Here is a 22279-nt window from a genome sequence, read left to right as displayed (position 1 = left end):
CTGTTGTGATAAATGGATGTTGATATGCTTAAATTGATTATATATATAAATATATATATATATATATTGGCTGCTCACATCACTGAATTTATAATCTCAGTTCTCTCTGTCATTTCGGCCTAATTTGTTTCTGAGATTGGTTATGGCACGAGACAAAGGAAAAGGGAAAGCCAAAATCCCCACATACTCATCATCAAACTCAACTGACGCAAGTATCCCTGCGTCACCTCCTCCACAAAAAGATGCTCCTCTGGTAATTGGCAAACCAAAAGAAACATCCAAGAAGTGAGCCAGTTCAAGAGAAGGGAACCAAAAAGAAAAAGATCTCAAAAGCTCCAGTTGTACATATGGAGAGGGCTATTCATGAGCCAAGGTATATTCACTGGCCTGCTTTTGTTGAAGTTTCCGTTCCTTTGCAATCTTTGTTTGAGTATCAAAAATGGGATAAACTGTGTTCTGACACTGAAGGAGTGTATGTGGATTTAGTGCAAGAATTCTATAAAAATTTGAGGGTTGATGATTCTGACAAAGATGAGTCTTTTAAGGTGAAAATGAAAGGGACAATTTATGAAGTGACAGTAGCTCGATTAGCTAAAGCCCTAGGAATTCCAAACAGTGGGAACAAAATCTGCTCCCACAAAGATGTTTTTGCTGTTGGTGGATTTAACAAAAGGGATTTTGAGGGTGAAGTGTTTAAAGGGGAAGTGAAGGATAAAACTAGCATTACTCATGCTCATCAACACATCAAAATTCTTCATAGTTTTATCATTTATGTGTTGAACCCTAGAACCGGCAGTCCTAACTATTTGAGTACCCTTGACCTCTGCATAATTTGGCATATAGTGAACCAAATTGAATTTAATCTTGCCTATTTTATGCTGAAGCAAATCATGAAATGGAAGCCACCTTACAAGCTACCATATGCTCATCTTCTAAATGGTCTGTTTAGAGACTTTGGGATACCTTTGGAAACTGAGAAACTTAGAACCAATATGATCCCAATCACTAGTTTGCAAAAAGATGATGATGGTAGAAAGCTTCGATTTGAGCAAGGTGCTAGCTCCAAAGATAGTGCAAGTGGTACTTTCAATATTGAAGGAATCTTGGAGGAAGTAAACAATTTGAGAGAATTTGTTGAAATGGAACTTGGAGAGCTACAGAAATTTAGAGGCTTTCAAACTGTTCTTATGAATGCTCTTGATTCTAAAGTTGATGGGACTTTGATGTTAATGTACAAGATTGTGGAAGAATTGTTTAAAATCAAAGTTCATTTGGGTATTTCAACCACTGAGGCTGGAGAAACCAGTAAAGCTGCTACTGGTTCTGTTCCTCTAGCCGAGAAAGAAAAAGAAAAGGAGGAAGAGGAAGAAAAAGAGGAAGAAGAAGAAACAGAAGAGGAAGAGGAAGAAGAAACAGAAGAAGAGGAAGAGAAAGAAACAGAAGAAGAGGAAGAGAAAGAAACAGAAGAAGAAGAAGAGAAAGAGGAAGAAAAGGAAGAAGAGGAAGAAGCTGAAGCAGAAAAAGATGAAGATGAATCTGATGATGGTAATGGAGGCAACAAAGAAGGTAGTGGGAAAGATATGAGTGACTCAGAGTCTAAGGCAGAACCCGAGACACCTGCTCCTGCTGCTCCTGCAAAAGGAAAGGGCAAAACAGCTCAACAAGAACAAAGAAGCAAACAGAAAGAGGAAACTGGTAAACCCTCTGGCAAAAAGACTAAAACTGGCAAAAAGTCTGTAGCTGAGTCTGGTACTACTGAGTTAGCAGCTGGGCCTATTGTTCCTTTGACACCAGGAACTGAATTGGCTGCTGCAATTCTTCAAACCTTGAGTGACAAACCTGTCAAGCTCAAAAAGCTAAAAATGGCTGCTCCAAAACCAATCAGAAGAAGCTCCAAGCTGAAAGGATAAACTAGATTTTGATTGAATTTTGTCTAACAGTCTGTCTGTTAGTTTGCTACTCAGTTTGCTACTTTTAGTTTTTCTGAACTTTAAATTAGTTTGCTATATCAGTTGCTATTTTGACTGTTTATTCACTGCACCTAAACTGAATTTTGACTTATTCACACATGCATGATTTCTCCCATATTCTTTTGATGCTGACAAAAAGGGGGAGAAAAGTAATGAATGGTAATCTTGATACTTGATATAGTTTGTGATTAATGGTGCATGATATAGTTTATGAATAGTATATTGTTGATATAACTTTATGGTGTGCATATTGTTGATATCACTTGTGAATGATATACAATTTGTGATTAGTGTGCATATTGTGCATATTTAGTTAGTATCTTTAGTCATACTTGACTCCTTAAGAAAATGCTTATGGATGTTTTATTGAAAGTATTAAGGGGGAGTTATTCTCTCATATACATTCATACACATACTCACACTTATCAATATTTACATGGTGATTCAATTGAGTTTTGTCATCATCAAAAAGGGGGAGATTGTTGACCCCACAAGCTCAAAGGAGCATAGATTTTGATGATACCAAAACTCAACTAGAATCAAACTAACATTGCTGTTAAGTGTTGTGTATCTCAAAGAAAAAGGACAAAAGGATTTCATGATGGATTCGTGCCTATGAAGAAAGGATGACATTCTAAGGATAACACAAGACGAAGCAAAAGAGATAAAAGAAGAAAAGGTTGCCTTCCAAGGCTGCATTGAAAATCAGAATTGAAGGTACATATAGTATTAGAGTTAGTTTTATTTATTAGGATTACTTGTGAAAAGAATTGATGAGTAAAAGTCAATGATGCTTATTTTTAATCCCTCAAAAGATTTTCTTTTTAAATATCATTATTGGCCTAAAAAGTGTTTGACTATGATTTGGTGTAAAGTTTTATAGTTTTGAAAGTTATGCAGAAAAGTTTTCCTGGTATGCTAACTGGTTTGCTACTTATTTTAGTATGCTAACTGGTTTGCTATTTTCTCAAGTATGCTAACTGTTTCAACTCTGCACAACATCGCAGAAAACGACAAAATAACGGCTATTTTCTTGAAATTCGTATCTGTAACGTTCAAATGAGTTCTGCAACGGTAAAAAACGTTCCAAAGCTATAAATACACCTTCCTTTGGCCATTTTGCACTTAATGAAAGTCCCTCTACTGTTCAAAATCTTTAAAGCTTTCATTCAAAGTGCTCAAAGTGATTTATTGCTCATCATTGGCTTATTTACTCAACTCTTCTTTATAGATTCTGTTGTAATTGAGTGAGAGTGAGTTTTTAAACACATTATTATCATTTGTGAGAGGTCATTCAAGCACCTATTGAAGCTTGGTTGTGATAAGTGTTTGGGATAACACTTGGTAGAAGTGTGAAGCTACTTGTAAAAGCTTTGTTGAGAAGATTTGTAAAGGGCTTTGTCTCTTGCCTTGAAAAGAGAAGAATAGTGGAGTGAAGACTCAAAGTGGGATCTTTGAGAGAGTGGATGTAGGCTAGTTAAAGCCGAACCACTATAAAAATTCCAGTGTTCATTTTCTCAACCCTTGCTCTTTACATTTATGCAATTTAGCTTTATGATTGATATACTTTTGCTGATATGAAAATTGATATCATATGCTGTTGATCTTGCTGCTGTCTGAGAAAAACAGTTTACTGCTAAATCTGCTTTTACTGCTAATTTGTTGATATCTGATATATTCTGCTAGTTATCTGTTGTGCTGTCAGATAGGATATCTGGTATACTGCTCTGATTGCTGTGTTAAAAACGTATTCAGATTACTGATATATTTACTGAATGCTTATATAGTCTGTTATATCAGTATACTGATTGCATACAGCTTTACCTTGAGTCAACTTGTCAATAGAGCTATATTGTTCATATTTCACATTAGTCAATTAAGTTGAACCTAGCTGCAATTTTCAAAGGTTTTGAGCAAGAACCGAAAATTGTTTTTAAAGTCCAATTCACCCCCCTCTTGGACATATTTTGGGACATCAGAAGTTTTTTGCACGGTGAATATGTTGAGCAGACATGACCGGAAATAGAGATTTGTTGCTTCCAATTGTTCATATTATTTTTGTCAAACCATTTCAAATGATAGCATAGGCAGTTTCTTTCAACTTGTTCTTATATATCAATTTCATTTATCAAAAGCAGAACCACATTTGTTCTCTGATAATTTGATTTGTCTTTATTGTTAATGTGGCTCAAGAAACCATTGAGATGCTTATTGATGATTATAATTTCAACAGGCAAAAGTTGGTCGAGAAAAAGAGTTGGAAGTTGCTTTCAAGCTGCTCAGGGGAAAGAATGCTGATGTTTCTCATGAAGCAGCTGAAATCACTGTAATATTTTTGGCTCTGTATCTATGCACAAGCTAATATAATTCATTTAAAGTAGAATATTTACTTTCACTTCTGTTTTTTCTTCTCGAAAAATTAACAGGAATATACCGAACACTTAGATCAGCTAGCAGAAGATGGAATTAAAGAGTTGTTCCAGCAAAAATACGCCTGTGCAGTTATAGTGAGTTTAATAAATTACTCATCTATTTAATGCCTTTTTCCATTATTTGTTTAATACATTGTTTTAGCTTAAACTTGGATGAGGTTGGAGTTGGACTGATGGCACTGCTACAGTTTGGAGGACTCAATGGCTATGCATATTATATGAACCCTACTTTAGAGTCAGCTGGTAACTTAGGGATGGGCAAGGATGCTTCCTAAAATAATTCATCTTATTGGACAATTATATAGAAATATATAAACTTGATATTTTGATACATTGCAGGTATCTCGAGTGGTGTTGGGTCTGTAGCAGCAAGTGTTGTGCAGGTATGTCTATCCTCCACAACAGCCCCCTCCCTTTTTTTAAGTGTTATTGAAAGTGGCAATCTTCTAGGTGCATTTCTCATTTCTAGTTTACATCTTTATAACAGATAATAATGAACATTTGCGGTTTGTTCTTAGTTGATAAAAGTGGGAGACGACCACTTTTCTTGGTTAGTATTAAAATGTGAAACGTATGGAGTTTGGAATATAGTTGAAAAGAGAGAAAACCTGAAAGTTCTTTATATTTTCAGGTTTCTTCAACTGGAATGTGCTTGGGTTCATTCATTACAGGACTGTCCTTCCTGTTGCAGGTTCTAATGAACTAGAAGTTATATGCCTTTTTTTTTAAAAAAAAAAAAATGATTCTTTCTTCAGTTCCTTGATATTGTTCACATAAATTTACTCCTCTTTGGGCAGGGCTTTCATTTGGGAAAAGAAATCACTCCTTCATTGGCACTTGCAGGCATATTGGTAATGGAAGTTGCCTAAACTTATTAATTTCTCCATTGTATCAGTTAATAAATTATAATATTACTTGAAGAATAGATTTAAAATTCTTGATTCTGCCATTAGGTATTCATAGCATCTTTGGCAGTAGGCGTGGGAGGGATACCATGGATTATAGTGGCAGAGGTATGACAATATATTTCTACTTGATTTGTCCATAGCTTGATCATAAGTTGCTAAATAAGCAGCTCAGCAAATCACATGCTGGCTTTCTATGTCTGATATTTCCTGTAAACATAAAGGATAGAGCTGGAAGCTTAGTAAACTTGGTAAGTTCAGTTGGGTCCTGGATTGTTGCATACACATTTAACTTTTTGTTTGAGTGGAGCTCAGCCGGTAAATGCCTTCTTCCACTTCTCTCTTCCTAGACATGGCTCCATTTTAAGCTTTTTATATATGCTAAGAGCATTAATTTCCTGTAATATATAATTTCAGGAGTATTTTTCATATATGCAATCATTGCCGGTTTGGGGGTTGTATTTATTGCCAAGTTGGTGCCTGAGACGAAGGGGCGAACGCTTGAAGAGATTCAAGCCTCAATTCTTACCCAGTAATTACCATATCCTGCTAATTATTTCATTTTTAGATAGGCTGAAATATAATTAGTTTACCTCTTATCGTACGTACATTGTAATGCAGTGATGGTGGAGACTTAATATTAGTGATGGTGGAGACTTAATATTAGAAAGTATAATTAAGATTTTATTATTTAGAAATTTTATTATAATTAAGAATTTAAAAATTAGTGATTTCACAATATACATTTATATAATATTTATTTAATAATTTATTAATTAAATATTTGAATTTTTCTATCTTAATCGATTCTATAATAAGGCAATTTGAAAAACTTGGCTTGTGCTATTTCAATTTCCTCTTTGAATGGCTGAAGACAAAGGACGTGCCATCTATTAATGTCCTTTGTTTTGTCATTTGCATTAACATTGATTTTAAAAGGAAAAAGCTCAAACCACGAGTGTTGGTACACGGTGAAGACCACGGCGTTTTGAATAGGAAAGTCACCGACTCATGTTTGATTCTCAGATAATATATTGTTTAAAGTTACAATCTTGAATTTTAATGTAAACAAATATAGAAAAATAATATAATAAATTTTAAAAAGAAAATAGCTTAAATTTTTTTATTAAATTTCTAGGTGACTATAAATACGGCTTTTGATCAAAAAGGTGTAATCGAAAATAAAATAATATAAAAAATAGTGCATTCGAACATAATTATCAAAAAGGGGTGAGTTACGCTGAGCTGGACGAGTTGAGTGCAGGACGTTAATTATAATACCATTTTTAAAGTTCGGACGCTATTTATAATAGCGTCTGCATCAAAATTTTTCAACGAAAGCTAGACGCTATTCCAAATAGCGCTCAACTTTCCTTTAAATAATAAAAAATTAATTAAAATAAAATTTAAAGGTTGGACGCTACTTATAGTAGCGTACAATATATTTTTTTTATTTTTAATTATTAATTATTTTATTTTATATTTTAAATAAAATATAAATATTATTTTAATAAATAAAATTATAATATATAATATTATATATTATAATATTTTTATTATAAATATTATTTTTTAATTTAAAATTAAATTAAAATTTAATAAAATAAAAAATTAAAATTAAAAAATTTAAGAAAAGTTGGACCTATTATACTTTTTTTTAAATTTTTAATTATTTTATTTTATATTTTAAATAAATTAAAAATATTATTTTATATATTATAATATTTTTATTTTTTTAATTTTATTATTTTATATTATTATATTATAATAAAATTAAAAAAATAAAAATATTATAATATATAAAATAATATTTTTAATTTATTTAAAATATAAAATAAAATAATTAAAAATTAAAAAAAAAAATTAGACGCTACTATAGTAGCATCTAACTTTTTTTTAAATCTTTTTAATTATTAATTTTTTTAATTTTAATTTTTTATTTTATTAAATTTTAATTTAATTTTAAATTAAAAAATAATATTTTATAATAAAAATATTATAATATATATTTTTTTATATTATAATAAAATTAAAAAAAATAAAAATATTATAATATATAAAATAATATTTTAATTTATTTAAAATATAAATAAAATAATTAAAAATTAAAAAAAAAATTAGATGCGCGTCTAACTTTTCTTAAATCTTTTTAATTATTAATTTTTTTAATTTTAATTTTTAATTTTATTAAATTTTAATTTAATTTTAAATTAAAAAAATAATATTTTATAATAAAAATATTATAATATATATTTTTTATATTATAATAAAATTAAAAAATAAAAATATTATAATATAATATTTTTATAATATATAAAATAATATTTTTAATTTATTTTAAATATAAAATAAAATAATTAAAAATTAAAAAAAAAAGTTAGACGCTACTGTCTTAAATCTTTTAAATTATTAATTTTTTTATTTTAATTTTTTATTTTATTTAATTTTAAATTAAAAAATAATTTTTATAATAAAAATATTATAATATATATTTTTTATATTATTATAAAATTAAAAAAATAAAAATATTATAATATATAAATTAATATTTTTAATTTATTTAAAATATAAAATAAAATAATTAAAAATTTAAAGAAAATTATAGTACCATCTAATTTTTCTTAAATTTTTTTAATTATTAATTTTTTATTTTATTAAATTTTAATTTAATTTTAAATTAAAAAATAATATTTATAATAAAAATATTATAATATATAATATTATATATTATAATTTTATTTATTATAAATATTATTTTTTAATTTAAAATATAAAATAAAATAATTAATAATTAAAAATTAAAAAAAAAAGATTGAATGTTATTATGAGTAGCGTTCAACCTTTAAATTTTTTTTTAATTAATTTTTTATTATTTAAAAGAAAGCAAGACGCTATTTTAAATAGCATCCAACTTTCGTTACAAAATTTTGATGCAGATGTTATTATAAATTAACTTTCTGCACTCACCTTGTCTAATTCAACATAAATCACCCCTTTTAATAATTATATTCGAATGCACTATTTTTTGATATTATTTTGTTTTCCATTACACCTTTTTGGTAAAAGCCCCTATAAATGCAGGAAGAAGTGGCAGTGCTCACAAAAGCACTGGCGAGAGCGAGCCCAACTGAAGCAGTAAAATTGGGACAATTGCTCAACGTGTGCACCACCAATACCCTTGGACGAATGATGCTAGGCAGAAGAGTGGTCGGTGACGGTACCGGTGGTGGTGATCAAAAGGCAGTCGATTTCAAATCGATGGTTACGGAGTTGATGGTGTTGTCGGGAGTTTTCAATATCGGTGACTGTTCCAGCATTGGAGTGGCTGGACTTACAAGGGGTGGCAGCCAAAATGAAGAAACTCCATAGCAGATTTGATGGTTTCTTGACTGAGATTGTGGAGGAGCACAAGATTAATGGTTTTAATGGTACCGAAGAGTACAGTAACATGTTGAATACGTTGATTTCGTTGAAAGAAGACGGTGATGGTGATGGACTGAAACTTACCGATACTGAAATCAAAGCATTGCTTTTGATATTTCTCTATCTTACAAGGCACCATTAAAGCTTAGGCTTCAACATATAACATTGTTAATATGAGTTTTATTTTCTATAATCTACATGGGTTTCATCCTACAACAGATGCATGTTACAAGTATATTTGCATTGTGTTTGAGGTTGCAGAACATGTTCACAGCAGGCACTGATGCGTCTGCTAGCACACTAGAATGGGCTATTGCTGAACTCATTCGGCACCCACATATCCTAGCCCAAGTTCAACAAGAGCGCGTTGTCGGCCGAGACCGTCTGGTTACCGAATCGGACCTAGCGCAACTCACCTACCTCCAACCGGTGGTCAAAGAAACCTTCCGGCTCCACCCGGCAACGCCATTTTCTCTTCCACGGATTGCAGCCAATGGTTGTGAAATAAATGGCCGCCACATTCCCAGAACTCAACTCTTTCGGCGAACACCTGGGCCATAGCCCGAGATCCAAATATATGGGCTGAATGGGTGGAGGTGAAAATGCAAGTGTTGATGTAAAGGGAAATGATTTTGAGCTTATACCGTTTGGTGCAGGACGTAGAATATATGCCGGTGTGAGCATGGCTTTGCGCATGGTTCATCTGCTGGTAGGAACTCTAATGCATGCATTTGTGATGTCCCAAAATATGTCCAAGAGGGGGGTGAATTGGACTTTAAAAACAATTTTCGGTTCTTGCTCAAAACCTTTGAAAATTGCAGTTAAGTTTAACTTAATTAACTAATGCTAAATATGAACAATATAACTCAATTAACAAGTTGATTCAAGGTTAACTTATATGCAATCAGTATACTGATATAACAGACTATATAAGCATTCAGTAAATATATCAGTAAATTGAATACGTTTTTATCACAAAGAACTAGAGCGAGATACGGATATCCTATCGGCAAAGACAACCGATAACCAGCGAATATATCGGATATCGTGATTTTGCGAAGAAACTATTTTTCTCGGATAGCGGCAAGATCAACAAAGATATTATATCAATTTTCATATCAGCAAAAGCATATCATTCATAAAGCTAAATTGCAAAAATGTAAAGAGCAAGGGTTGAGAAAATGAACACTGGAATTTTTATAGTGGTTCGGCTTTAACTAGCCTACATCCACTCTCTTAAAGATCCCACTTTGAGTCTTCACTCCACTATTCTTCTCTTTTCAAGGCAAGAGACAAATCCCTTTACAAATCTTCTCAACAAAACTTTTACAAGTAGCTTCACACTTCTACCAAGTGTTATTCCAAACACTTATCACAACCAAGCTTCAATAGGTGCTTGAATGACCTCTCACAAATGATAATAATGTGTTGAAAACTCACTCTCACTCAATTACAACAGAATCTATAAAGAAGAGTTGAGTAAATAAGCCAATGATGAGCAATAAATCACTTTGAGCACTTTGAATGAAAGCTTTAAAGATTTTGAACAGTAGAGGGACTTTCATTAAGTGCAAAATGGCCAAAGGAAGGTGTATTTATAGCTTTGGAACGTTTTTACCGTTCAGAACTCATTTGAACGTTACGAATACGAATTTCAAGAAAATAGCCGTTATTTTGTCGTTTCTGCGATGTTGTGCGAGTTGAAACGATTAAGCGTACTTGAGAAAATAGCAAACCAGTTAGCATACTAAAATAAGTAGCAAACCAGTTAGCATACCAGGAAAATTTTTCTGCATAACTTTCAAAACTATAAAACTTTACACCAAATCATAGTTAAATATTTTTTAGGCCAATAATAATGATATTTAAAAAGAAAATCTTTTGAGGGATTAAAAATAAGCATCATTGACTTTTACTCCTCAATTCTTTTCACAAGTAATCCTAAGAAATAAAACTAACTCTAATACTATATGTACCTTCAATTCTGATTTTCAATGCAGCCTTGGAAGGTAACCTTTTCTTCTTTTATCTCTTTTGCTTCGTCTTGTGTTATCCTTAGAATGTCATCCTTTCTTCATAAGCACGAATCCATCATGAAATCCTTTTGTCCTTTTTCTTTGAGATACACAACACTTAAAACAATATTAGTTTGATTCTAGTTGAGTTTTGGTATCATCAAAATCTATGCTCCTTTGAGCTTGTGGGGTCAACAATCTCCCCCTTTTTGATGATGACAAAACTCAATTGAATCACCATGTAAATGTAAGTAAGTGTGAGTATGTGTATGAATGTGTATGTGAGAATAACTCCCCCTGTGTATGTGCTTATATCAACAATTAATCACAAATAACTCCCCCTTAATAATTTCAATAAAATATTCATAAGCATTTTCTTAAGGAGTCAAGTGTGACTAAAGATACTAACTAAATATGCACAATATACACACTAATCACAAACTATATATATCATTCACAAGTGATATCAACAATATGCACACCATAAAGTTATATCAACAATATACTATTCACAAATTATATCAACCATGAGTAATCACAAACTATATCAAGTATCAAGATTACCATTCATTACTTTTCTCCCCCTTTTTGTCAGCATCAAAAGAATACGGGAGAAATCATGCATGTCAAAAATCAGTCTAAATGCAGTGAGTAAACAGTCAAAATAGTAACTGATATAGCAAACTAATTTAAAGTTCAGAAAAATCAAAAGTAGCAAACTAAGTAGCAAACTAACAGACAGACTGTTAGACAAAATTCAATCAAAGTTCAGTTTATCCTTTCAGCCTGGAACTTCTCCTGATTGGTTTTGGAGCACCCATTTTCAGCTTTTTGGGCTTGATAGGTTTGTCACTCAAAGTTTGAAGAATTGCAGCAGCCAATTCAGTCCCGGGTGTCAAAGGAACAATAGGCCCAGCTGCTAACTCAGTAGTACCAGACTCAGCTGCAGACTTTTTGCCAGTTTTAGTCTTTTTGCCAGTGGGTTTACCAGTTTCCTCTTTCTGTTTGCGTCTTTGTTCTTGTTGAGCTGTTTTGCCCTTTCCTTTTGCAGGAGCAGCAGGAGCAGGTGTCTCAGGTTCTGCCTCAGACTCTGAGTCACTCATATCTTTCCCACTACCTTCTTTGCTGCCTCCATTACCATTTTCATCAGAATCATCATCATCTTTTTCTGCTTCAGCTTTTTCCTCTTCTTCCTTTTCTTCCTCTTTCTCTTCTTCTTCAGTTTCTTTCTCTTCCTCTTCTTCTGTTTCTTCTTCCTCTTCCTCTTCTGTTTCTTCTTCTTCCTCTGTTTCTTTCTCTTTCTCCTTTTCTTTTATTTTCTCGGCTAGAGGAACAGAACCAGTAGCAACCTTACTGGTTTCTCCAGCCTCAGTGGTTGAAATACCCAAATGGACTTTGATTTTAAACAATTCTTCCACAATCTTGTACATCAACATCAAAGATCCATCAACTTTAGAGTCAAGAGCATTCATAAGAATAGTTTGAAAACTTCTAAATTTTTGTAGCTCTCCAAGTTCCATCTCAACAAATTCTCTCAAATTGTTTACTTCCTCCAAAATACCTTCAACATTGAAAGTACCACTTGCACTATCTTTGGAACTAGCACCTTGCTCAAATCTAAGCTTTCTACCATCATCATCTTTTTACAAGCTAGTGATTGGGATCATATTGGTCCTAAGTTTCTCAGTTTCCAAAGGTATCCCAAAGTCTCTAAATAGACCATTTAGAAGATGAGCATAGGGTAGCTTATAGGGTGGCTTCCATTTCATGATTTGTTTCAGCATAAAATAGGCAAGATTAAACTCAATTTGGTTCACTATATGCCAAATTATGCAGAGGTCAAGGGTACTCAAATAGTTGGGACTGCCGGTTCTAGGATTCAACACATAAATGATAAAACTATGAAGAATTTTAATGTGTTGATGAGCATGGGTAATGCTAGTCTTATCCTTCACTTCTCCTTTAAACACTTCACCCTCAAAATCCCTTTTGTTAAATCCACCAACAGCAAAAACATCTTTGTGGGAGCAGATTTTGTTCCCACTGTTTGGAATTCCTAGGGCTTTAGCTAATCTAGCTAGTGTCACTTCATAAATTGTCCCTTTCATTTTTACCTTAAAAGACTCATCTTTGTCAGAATCATCAACCCTCAAATTTTTATAGAATTCTTGCACTAAGTCCACATACGCTCCTTCAGTATCAGAACACAGTTTATCCCATTTTTGATACTCAAACAAAGATTGCAAAGGAACAGAAACTTCAACAAAAGCAGGCCAGTGAATGTACCTTGGCTCATGAATAGCCCTCTCCATATGCACAACTGGAGCTTTTGAAATCTTTTTCTTTTTGGTTCCCTTTTCTTGGACTGGCTCGCTTGTTCTTTTCTTGGTTGTTTCTTTTGGTTTACCAATTATCAGAGGAGCATCCTTTTGTGGACGCAGGGATACTTGTGTCAGTTGAGTTTGATGATGAGTATGTGGTGATTTTGGCTTTCCCTTTTCCTTTGTCTCGTGCCATAACCAATCTCAGAAACAAATTAGGCCGAAATGATAGAGAGAACTGAGATTATAAATTCAGTGATGTGAGCAGCCAATATATATATATTTATATATATAATCAATTTAAGCATATCAACATCCATTTTTCACAACAGAGCGCAATGACAAAAAAAAAATAGAACAGACAGCAAGAAAAAAATATTCGAGTTCTTACGAATCCATGGCAGTCGATTTATTATTATATACCACATTTTACGAAATGTTAATGCCCAAAAAAAAAATTAACAACAGAGCGCTAAAACAGAACAAACAGGCGAGAGTAAATCAAGCACAAAAAAAAATTATCAGCATATTACGAAAGCATTACAAACAGGCATAGAAGAATATGAAACACGATTCCATTAAAGGTTTAGACTTTATACCTGAAATATACTGAAACAGAGTGTGCGAATCGACAAAGAAAAATAACCAACAGCAAATGATTTCTTTCAGCAGATTCAGTGAGATAAGGAAACGAAAAATTTCAGGGATTTTCTTTCTGCAAACAATCGATTTAATCGATTCACTATCAAAGGGTTTCAGAAGTATTTGAGAACGATGAAGGGAGACAACGGCTTGGAATGGTGCGACCGAAATGGGTTTGCAAGTGGAGAGAGAAATGCAGCCGTTCGGGTTCTGAGATACGAAATGACGGAAAGAGGAGTTTTGAATTTTAAAAACTGAAAAGACACAACTGTAGGTTTTGCAGGAAATAGGTAGCGTGTAACAGAGGAGAGACGGCGAGAAGACTGATGGTTCAGAAGAAAAAATTAAATCCCGCGCAAATCAAAGTGTTAAAAAGTCCATTTTGCCCTTAAATACATAATAATGCAATACTTAAAGTAGAGGGGTATTTAAGTCATATGGGCTTTAAGCATGCAGAATAGGCGCTTCGAGAAAAAATAATTTTAGAGTTTTAGAGCAATCAGACCTGACTTCCAGTTTGCCAACGAAAAAGTAGGAGCAGTGGTAAAGCATTTAGCAAACAAGAAAATTAGCAAACGGATTAGTATGCCACTGAGAGCAAATTCTGCAGATTACTGTTCATATCTGATATAACCCAGAATTTTTCAAATTGCACCAAAAATATCAGAATGCATTTTCAACACTGCAAATCAACATATATCACTTCATTTTCATATGGAAACATGAGAATACATCAAAACTTAATCAAAAGCATCAATCATACCAAGTTCTCTTATTATTTTGCAAAAAATTTTCTCACTAAGTGGCTTTGTGAAAATGTCAGCAAGCTGTTTTTCAGAAGGGACAAATTCGATTTGAATATCACCATTTTGAACATGATCCCTAATAAAATGATGTCTAATTTCAATATGCTTGCTTCTAGAGTGTTGAACAGGATTTTTTGATAGGTTTATAGCACTAGTATTGTCACATCTTATGGGAATGTGATCAAATTTAATTTCAAAGTCTTCAAGCTGTTGTTTCATCCACAAAATCTGTGCAACACAACTTCCAGCTGCAATATATTCAGCTTCTGCAGTAGAAAGTGCAACAGAGGTTTGCTTTTTACTGTGCCATGAAACTAATGCATGACCTAGAAATTGACAAGTTCCAGAAGTGCTTTTTCTGTCTAATCTACTACCAGCAAAATCTGAATCACTATAACCAATAAGATCAAATGATTCACATTTTGGATACCACAAGCCAATATTGTGAGTGCCAATGAGATATTTAAAAATTCTCTTAACTGCTACAAGATGAGATTCTTTTGGACATGACTGAAATCTTGCACATAAACATACACTAAAATGAATATCTGGTCTAGATGCTGTTAAGTAGAGTAAAGAACCAATCATACCTCTATAAAATTTGTTATCTACCTCTTTACCTCTTCATCTTTCTCCAATTTAATTGTTGAGCTCATGGGAGTTCCAATACTCTTCATATCCTCCATTTTGAACTTCTTTAGCATATCCTTTATATACTTGGACTGATTTATAAAAATTCCATCTTTCATTTGCTTAATTTGCAATCCAAGGAAGAAAGTAAGTTCACCCATCATACTCATTTCAAATTCACTTTTCATCATGTTGGAAAATTTCTTACAAAGAGAATGGTTAGTAGCACCAAAAATAATATCATCTACATAAATTTGCACAATAAGCATGTCTTTTCCAATTTTCTTAATGAAAAGAGTAGTATCCACTTTTCCTCTTTTAAAATCATTTTGAAGTAAGAATTTACTAAGTCTCTCATACCATGCTCTAGGAGCTTGCTTTAAACCATAGAGAGCTTTAGTAAGGTTGTAAACATGATTTGGAAAGTGAGGGTCTTCAAAACCAGGAGGTTGAGCTACATAAACTTCTTCATCAATGTATCCATTTAAAAATGCACTTTTAACATCCATTTGATAAAGCATGAAATTCTTAAAACAAGCAAATGCACACAACATTCTAATAGCTTCAATTCTAGCAACCGGAGCAAAGGTTTCATCAAAATCAATACCTTCCTCTTGGTTGTATCCTTGAGCTACTAGTCTAGCTTTATTTCTAACTACATGTCCTTTTTCATCCATCTTATTCCTAAATACCCATTTAGTTCTAATAACAGTGTGCTTTTTAGGTTTAGGAACAAGTTTCCAAACTTTGTTTCTTTCAAACTGATTTAATTCCTTTTGCATAGCAAAAAGCCAATTTTCATCATTTTGAGCATCATCATATGTTTTGGGTTCAAATTGAGAAACAAAAGCAACATTACCAAAATATCTTCTAAGTTGAGCTCTTGTCATCATTCTTTGTGATGGACTATCAAGAATGTCATCTTTGGAATGATTTCTATGGTACCTCCATTCTTGTGGAATATCTTGATGTTGAGGTTCCTCAATTTGTAGTTCTTCCACATTTGGTTGGGAGTCTTCTTGAATTTCAATATTTGTGGAGCAAGGGAGTTCTTCTTCTTTGTCATTTTGATCATCCTCCACTTGTTCTTTTGATTCAAGCTCATCATTATTCGACTTCTTTGAATTTAGAATCTGCTCAATTTCATCATCACAAGAATCTTTCCTTTGCAAGGAAGTGTTAGCATCATCAAAAAGTATATGCATTGATTCTTCCATGGTCAATGTTTTTCTATTGAAGATCCTATATGCTTTGCTATTTGTTGAATATCCTAGAAATATTCCTTCACAAGATTTAGCATCAAATTTCTTGAGATTGCTGTCTTTGTTATTCAAAATGTAACATTTGCAACCAAAGACATGAAAATATGCAATATTGGGTTTTCTTCCTTTCCAAAGTTCATAAGGAGTTTTCTTTAAAATAGCTCTAATGGAAACTCTGTTTAAAATGTAGCATCTTTGTATTCTGACTTTTGCCCAGAAATATTTTGGTAAACTGTTTTCATTCAGTATTGTTCTTGCCATTTCTTGCAAAGATCTATTTTTCCTTTCAACAACTCCATTTTGTTGTGGAGTTCTAGGAGCTGAAAATGTATGATAAATACCATTTTGAGAGCAGAAATTTTCAAACAAATTATTTTCAAATTCTTTTCCATGATCACTCCTTAAAGATGTAATGCAATATCCTTTTTCATTTTGAGTTCTTTTGCAAAAAGCTTCAAATATATCAAAGGTTTCATCTTTATGAGCAAGAAAGAAAGTCCATGTGAATCTTGAAAAATCATCAACAATTACAAATGCATATGCCTTGCCTCCTAGACTTCTAGGTGTGATTGGACCAAAAAGATCAAGATGTAATAATTCCAATGGTCTAGACGTAGTTACAACATTTTTTGATTTAAAAGATGATTTTGTATGTTTACCAAGTGCACAAGCTTTGCATTGAAATTCTTTTTCAAATCTTAGCTTTGGAAGTCCTCTAACAAGGTTCTTTCTAGAAAGTTTAGCAAGTGTACTCATGCTAGCATGTCCTAATTTTCTATGCCATAACCATGCACTATCATCTGAAGTCATAAAACATGTTTCACAATTTTCTTCAAGACTTGTTAAATCAAGTAGGTAAATATTATCTATTCTAGCACCAGCAAACATAACATTATTTCCATGAATTTCACAGTGTGTAGAAGTAAAAATCACTTTAAAACCGTTATCACATAATTGACTAACACTTAAAAGATTATACTTTAATCCTTGAACTAATGCAACATTCTCAATGCAAGGATTTTTACCAATAGTTCCACATCCAACAATTTTAGCTTTGCTTTTATCACCAAATTTCACATAACCTTCTTCTTTCAAAGTAAGAGAGGAAAACTTGCCTTTATTTCCTGTCATGTGCCTAGAGCAGCCACTATCAATGTACCAATGTTCTGTTTCCAGCATACTCCTTAGGCAGACCTGAAATCAGTTAACTGTTCTTAGGTACCCAAGCAACTTTGGGTCCTTGAATGTTAGTAACATTAGGTAGGGTTCCTTTAGGCACCCATACTTTCTTTGCCTTAAAGGTTCCTTTCCTAATAGGGCAAGCATTAATCATATGACCATTGTGATTGCAATAAAAGCATGTAATACTCGGTTGAGAAAAGGATGTAGCTTTAACAAAAGATTGTTTGTATTTTCCATACTTCATAAATCCATCATATCCAATTCCAGATTTTTCATTTGTAAATCTTTGATTTCCAAGAAGTATATCAAGTGTTTCTTTTCCTTTTGTAAATTTAGATAAATCTCTTGTCAAAGATTCAACTTTTTCTTCAAGAATTCTGTTTTTCTCAAGAAGTTGTTCACATACTTCTTTTGATCTTTGAAGCTCATCATTAACTTCCTTAAATAATTTCATTTGAGATTTATAAAATTCATTTTCCTTTGAAACCATACTCAATGAAATATTTTCTGATCTTAAAGCACAATTTTCATGAACTAAAATTTTGCATTTCTTTTTAAAAGTTCTATACTTATCATATGTCTTCACAAATGCAAGTTCTAATTCATCAACATTAGAAAGTTCAAGATTTACCTCATTTTCACTATCTTCGATGTGTGAGCTTTCACCTTTTTCTTCAATTGCCATCATACAAGTGTTTGCAGCCTCTTTGTCACTTGTTTCATCATTTGATGAAGAATCACTGTCACTCCAAGTTCTTTGCCATTGCCTTTTGCTTTTGTCCTTTCTGAACTTGTTTTTCTTCTTCAATGTAGGACATTTTGGCTTAATGTGGCCTGGTTTGTTACACTCATAACAAACTATTTCACTTGAATGATTTGGAGTCTTTGGAGCATATTTCTTTGTGAACTTCTTGTATTTGCTTCCACCTTTTCTAAATGCTCTTTTGAATCTTTTGACTATCATAGCCATGTCTTCATCATCATCACTTGAAGCACTTGAATCATCACTTGAATTAGCTTTAAGAGCAACATTTTTCTTTTTCTCATCTACTTTTTCGGATATGAAAGCTATCCCTTTCTTTTTCTTTTGATCACCTTCATTCTCATCTTTCTTATAAATCATCTCATGTGCAATGAGAGAACCAATCAGCTCATCATAGGTGTATTTTCTGAAATCCTTGGTGTCTTGAATAACAGTAGTCTTTGCTTCCCACGTCTTTGGAAGAGACCTCAGAATTTTCTTTACAAGTTCTTGTTCTTCAAATCTCTTTCCAAGAGCTTTAAGTAGATTTACAAGGTTTGTAAATCTGGTACTCATCTCAGCAATAGTTTCACCAGGTTTCATCTCAAATAATTCATAATCACGGATGAGGAGGTTTGCCTTTGACTCTTTTACCACATCAGTTCCTTCATATGTGACTTCTAGTTTGTCCCATATCTCTTTTGCAGTTTAACATCCTGAAACACGATTATACTCATTAATATCAAGAGCACAATGAAGAATATTAATAGCCTTGGCATTTGTAGAAATTTTCTTCCAATCATTATCATCAAATTCAACTTCAGCTTTAGGAATTTGTACAGTTTCTTCACTGGTTTTATAAGGAATATAAGATTCAGCTTTAGGAATTTGTATAGTTCCTTCACTGGTTTTATAAGGAATATAAGGACCATCTTTAACTATTCTCCAAGCATCAATGTCAACAGATTGTATAAAGTTTCTCATTCTAGTTTTCCAAAAGGAGTAATTTGTGCCATTAAAAAGTGGTGGTCTAGTGATGGAATAACCTTCAGCTAAGGGGGCAGGTATACCAGCAGAATTTCTAGATGAACTAGCCATGTGTGTGGATCACTCCAAGGGGTTTAATCCTCAAGCAAGAGAGACATGCTCTGATACCAAATTGATGTCCCAAAATATGTCCAAGAGGGGGGTGAATTGGACTTTAAAAACAATTTTCGGTTCTTGCTCAAAACCTTTGAAAATTGCAGCTAAGTTCAACTTAATTAACTAATGCTAAATATGAACAATATAACTCAATTAACAAGTTGATTCAAGGTTAACTTATATGCAATCAGTATACTGATATAACAGACTATATAAGCATTCAGTAAATATATCGATGGCTGAATACGTTTTTATCACAAAGAACTAGAGCGTTATACGGATATCCTATCCGACAAAGACAACAGATAACCAACAGAATATATCAGATATCAGCAGATTTTGCAGTAAACTATTTTTCTCAGATAGCAGCAAGATCAACAGCATATGATATCAATTTTCATATCAGCAAAAGCATATCATTCATAAAGCTAAATTGCAAAAATGTAAAGAGCAAGGGTTGAGAAAATGAACACTGGAATTTTTATAGTGGTTCGGCTTTAACTAGCCTACATCCACTCTCTCAAAGATCCCACTTTGAGTCTTCACTCCACTATTCTTCTCTTTTCAAGGCAAGAGACAAAGCCCTTTACAAATCTTCTCAACAAAGCTTTTACAAGTAGCTTCACACTTCTACCAAGTGTTATTCCAAACACTTATCACAACCAAGCTTCAATAGGTGCTTGAATGACCTCTCACAAATGATAATAATGTGTTGAAAACTCACTCTCACTCAATTACAACAGAATCTATAAAGAAGAGTTGAGTAAATAAGCCAATGATGAGCAATAAATCACTTTGAGCACTTTGAATGAAAGCTTTAAAGATTTTGAACAGTAGAGGGACTTTCATTAAGTGCAAAATGGCCAAAGGAAGGTGTATTTATAGCTTTGGAACGTTTTTTACCGTTGCAGAACTCATTTGAACGTTACAGATACGAATTTCAAGAAAATAGCCGTTATTTTGTCGTTTTCTGCGATGTTGTGCAGAGTTGAAACAGTTAGCATACTTGAGAAAATAGCAAACCAGTTAGCATACTAAAATAAGTAGCAAACCAGTTAGCATACCAGGAAAACTTTTCTGCATAACTTTCAAAACTATAAAACTTTACACCAAATCATAGTTAAATATTTTTTAGGCCAATAATAATGATATTTAAAAAGAAAATCTTTTGAGGGATTAAAAATAAGCATCATTGACTTTTACTCCTCAATTCTTTTCACAAGTAATCCTAAGAAATAAAACTAACTCTAATACTATATGTACCTTCAATTCTGATTTTCAATGCAGCCTTGGAAGGTAACCTTTTCTTCTTTTATCTCTTTTGCTTCGTCTTGTGTTATCCTTAGAATGTCATCCTTTCTCTTCATAAGCACGAATCCATCATGAAATCCTTTTGTCCTTTTTCTTTGAGATACACAACACTTAAAACAATGTTAGTTTGATTCTAGTTGAGTTTTGGTATCATCAAAATCTATGCTCCTTTGAGCTTGTGGGGTCAACAATTTGAATGGGATTTGGCAGACGGGTTGAAGCCTGCAGAGAATTTGGACATGGAAGAAGCTTATGGACTAACCTTGCAACGTTCTCAGCCCTTGATGGTGCACCCAAAACCAAGGTTGTCCTCAGACGCTCACAGTACCTAATTATTAGTTAGTTTAGTTTCCATCGTGATGGGTAGTTGGATCTCGTCAGTTTGAAACTCGGTAGTAAGGGTTCCCTGGACAAGAAAATTAATTAATTGTTTCTTGTCCACTTACATATAATATATGTGATACAACATAATTTAAAACACAAACATATAAAATTCATATACTTAATAAGTTGATCTCATTCTATATTTTATATTTTGAATTATGATTAAATCAAATTTAAATAAAAAAAATTCTTACCTAGAAAAATTCTTACCATATATTTATTCATTAAATTAGAAAAAAACTCTCAGTTTTTACCGTTTTGTTAAGTGATTGAGAAAAAGCTCTCAATTTTTAGAATTTCAATTCGCTAAATCAGGATGTTTAATGGAAAGGTATTAAGTTTAAATTTACAAAGAAAATTTAAAAAGAAAATTTAAAAGAAATTTTTTTAAAAAAATTAATTAAATTAAGAGAGTAGAGAAAAATAAAAATAAAGTATTCAATTTAGAACGAGAAATGAAATCCTGAATTAAGCGTGATTAATTTCATCCATACGCGCGAGAAATTAGGTAAGTAATAAATATTATAACACTTTTTTTTTTCTTAAGGATATAGCTATTTCACTAAAGGATCTCGTCTAACATATTACGATACAAAGGATTGGCTCATAGGCCAACCCAAAAAATTATAAGTAGGAAGGCTTAACAACTCAGTTCAACCAGGAATTTAATCTAGCCAATCAAATAGGGCCCATGCCCAAAAAAAAAAAAATCCTAGGTAGATCAAAGGAAGAAACTAGCACCGTTCCCTGCTTTGCTCCTCAAGGAAAAAGGCACCAGATAGAAAGAAGACACCACATTTGCATATAAGAAAACTAATTTGTTGTAGAAGAAGATCCCATCCTAATCACTCAAAACCACAAGGGAAGCTATTGGACATTTTGAAAGAGCCATGGAAGCAAGACACCGACACCAAAAAAAGGCAGAGGACAGTGATAGTAGAGCTCTTCGACATCTTACTCGAACTTTCCTGGTCAACCTTCTTTATCACACCCCACAAGCATCCACCACTAGCTTAGGACTGATCCCTTGCCCTGCAAGACTAGAAGAGCTCACACCAACTCAAATTAAACTACAGGAAAAAAAAAAAAAAAAAAAAGGATAGAAACCAAA

The 22279-nt window shown here is 32.6% G+C and overlaps 1 protein-coding gene and 1 pseudogene across 1 annotated transcript in view; both read left to right on the top strand.

Moving 5' to 3' along the window:
- LOC131177700 (putative sugar transporter ERD6-like 13) overlaps positions 1–22279 on the top strand; it is a 52971-nt gene that overhangs the window by 9259 nt on the left and 21433 nt on the right. The window contains exon 9 of the mRNA XM_058142808.1: positions 4204–4296. Within this exon, the coding sequence (XP_057998791.1) occupies positions 4204–4296 (93 nt within the window). The remainder of the gene's footprint in view (positions 1–4203; positions 4297–22279) is intronic.
- Positions 8392–21116, top strand: LOC110631720 (flavonoid 3'-monooxygenase-like; annotated as a pseudogene).

Source organism: Hevea brasiliensis, unplaced genomic scaffold (assembly GCF_030052815.1).
Source record: "Hevea brasiliensis isolate MT/VB/25A 57/8 unplaced genomic scaffold, ASM3005281v1 Scaf7, whole genome shotgun sequence".
Classification (NCBI taxonomy): Eukaryota; Viridiplantae; Streptophyta; class Magnoliopsida; order Malpighiales; family Euphorbiaceae; genus Hevea; species Hevea brasiliensis.
Note: the sequence above shows the minus strand (reverse complement) of the source record. Positions and strands in the feature narration are given on the sequence as shown.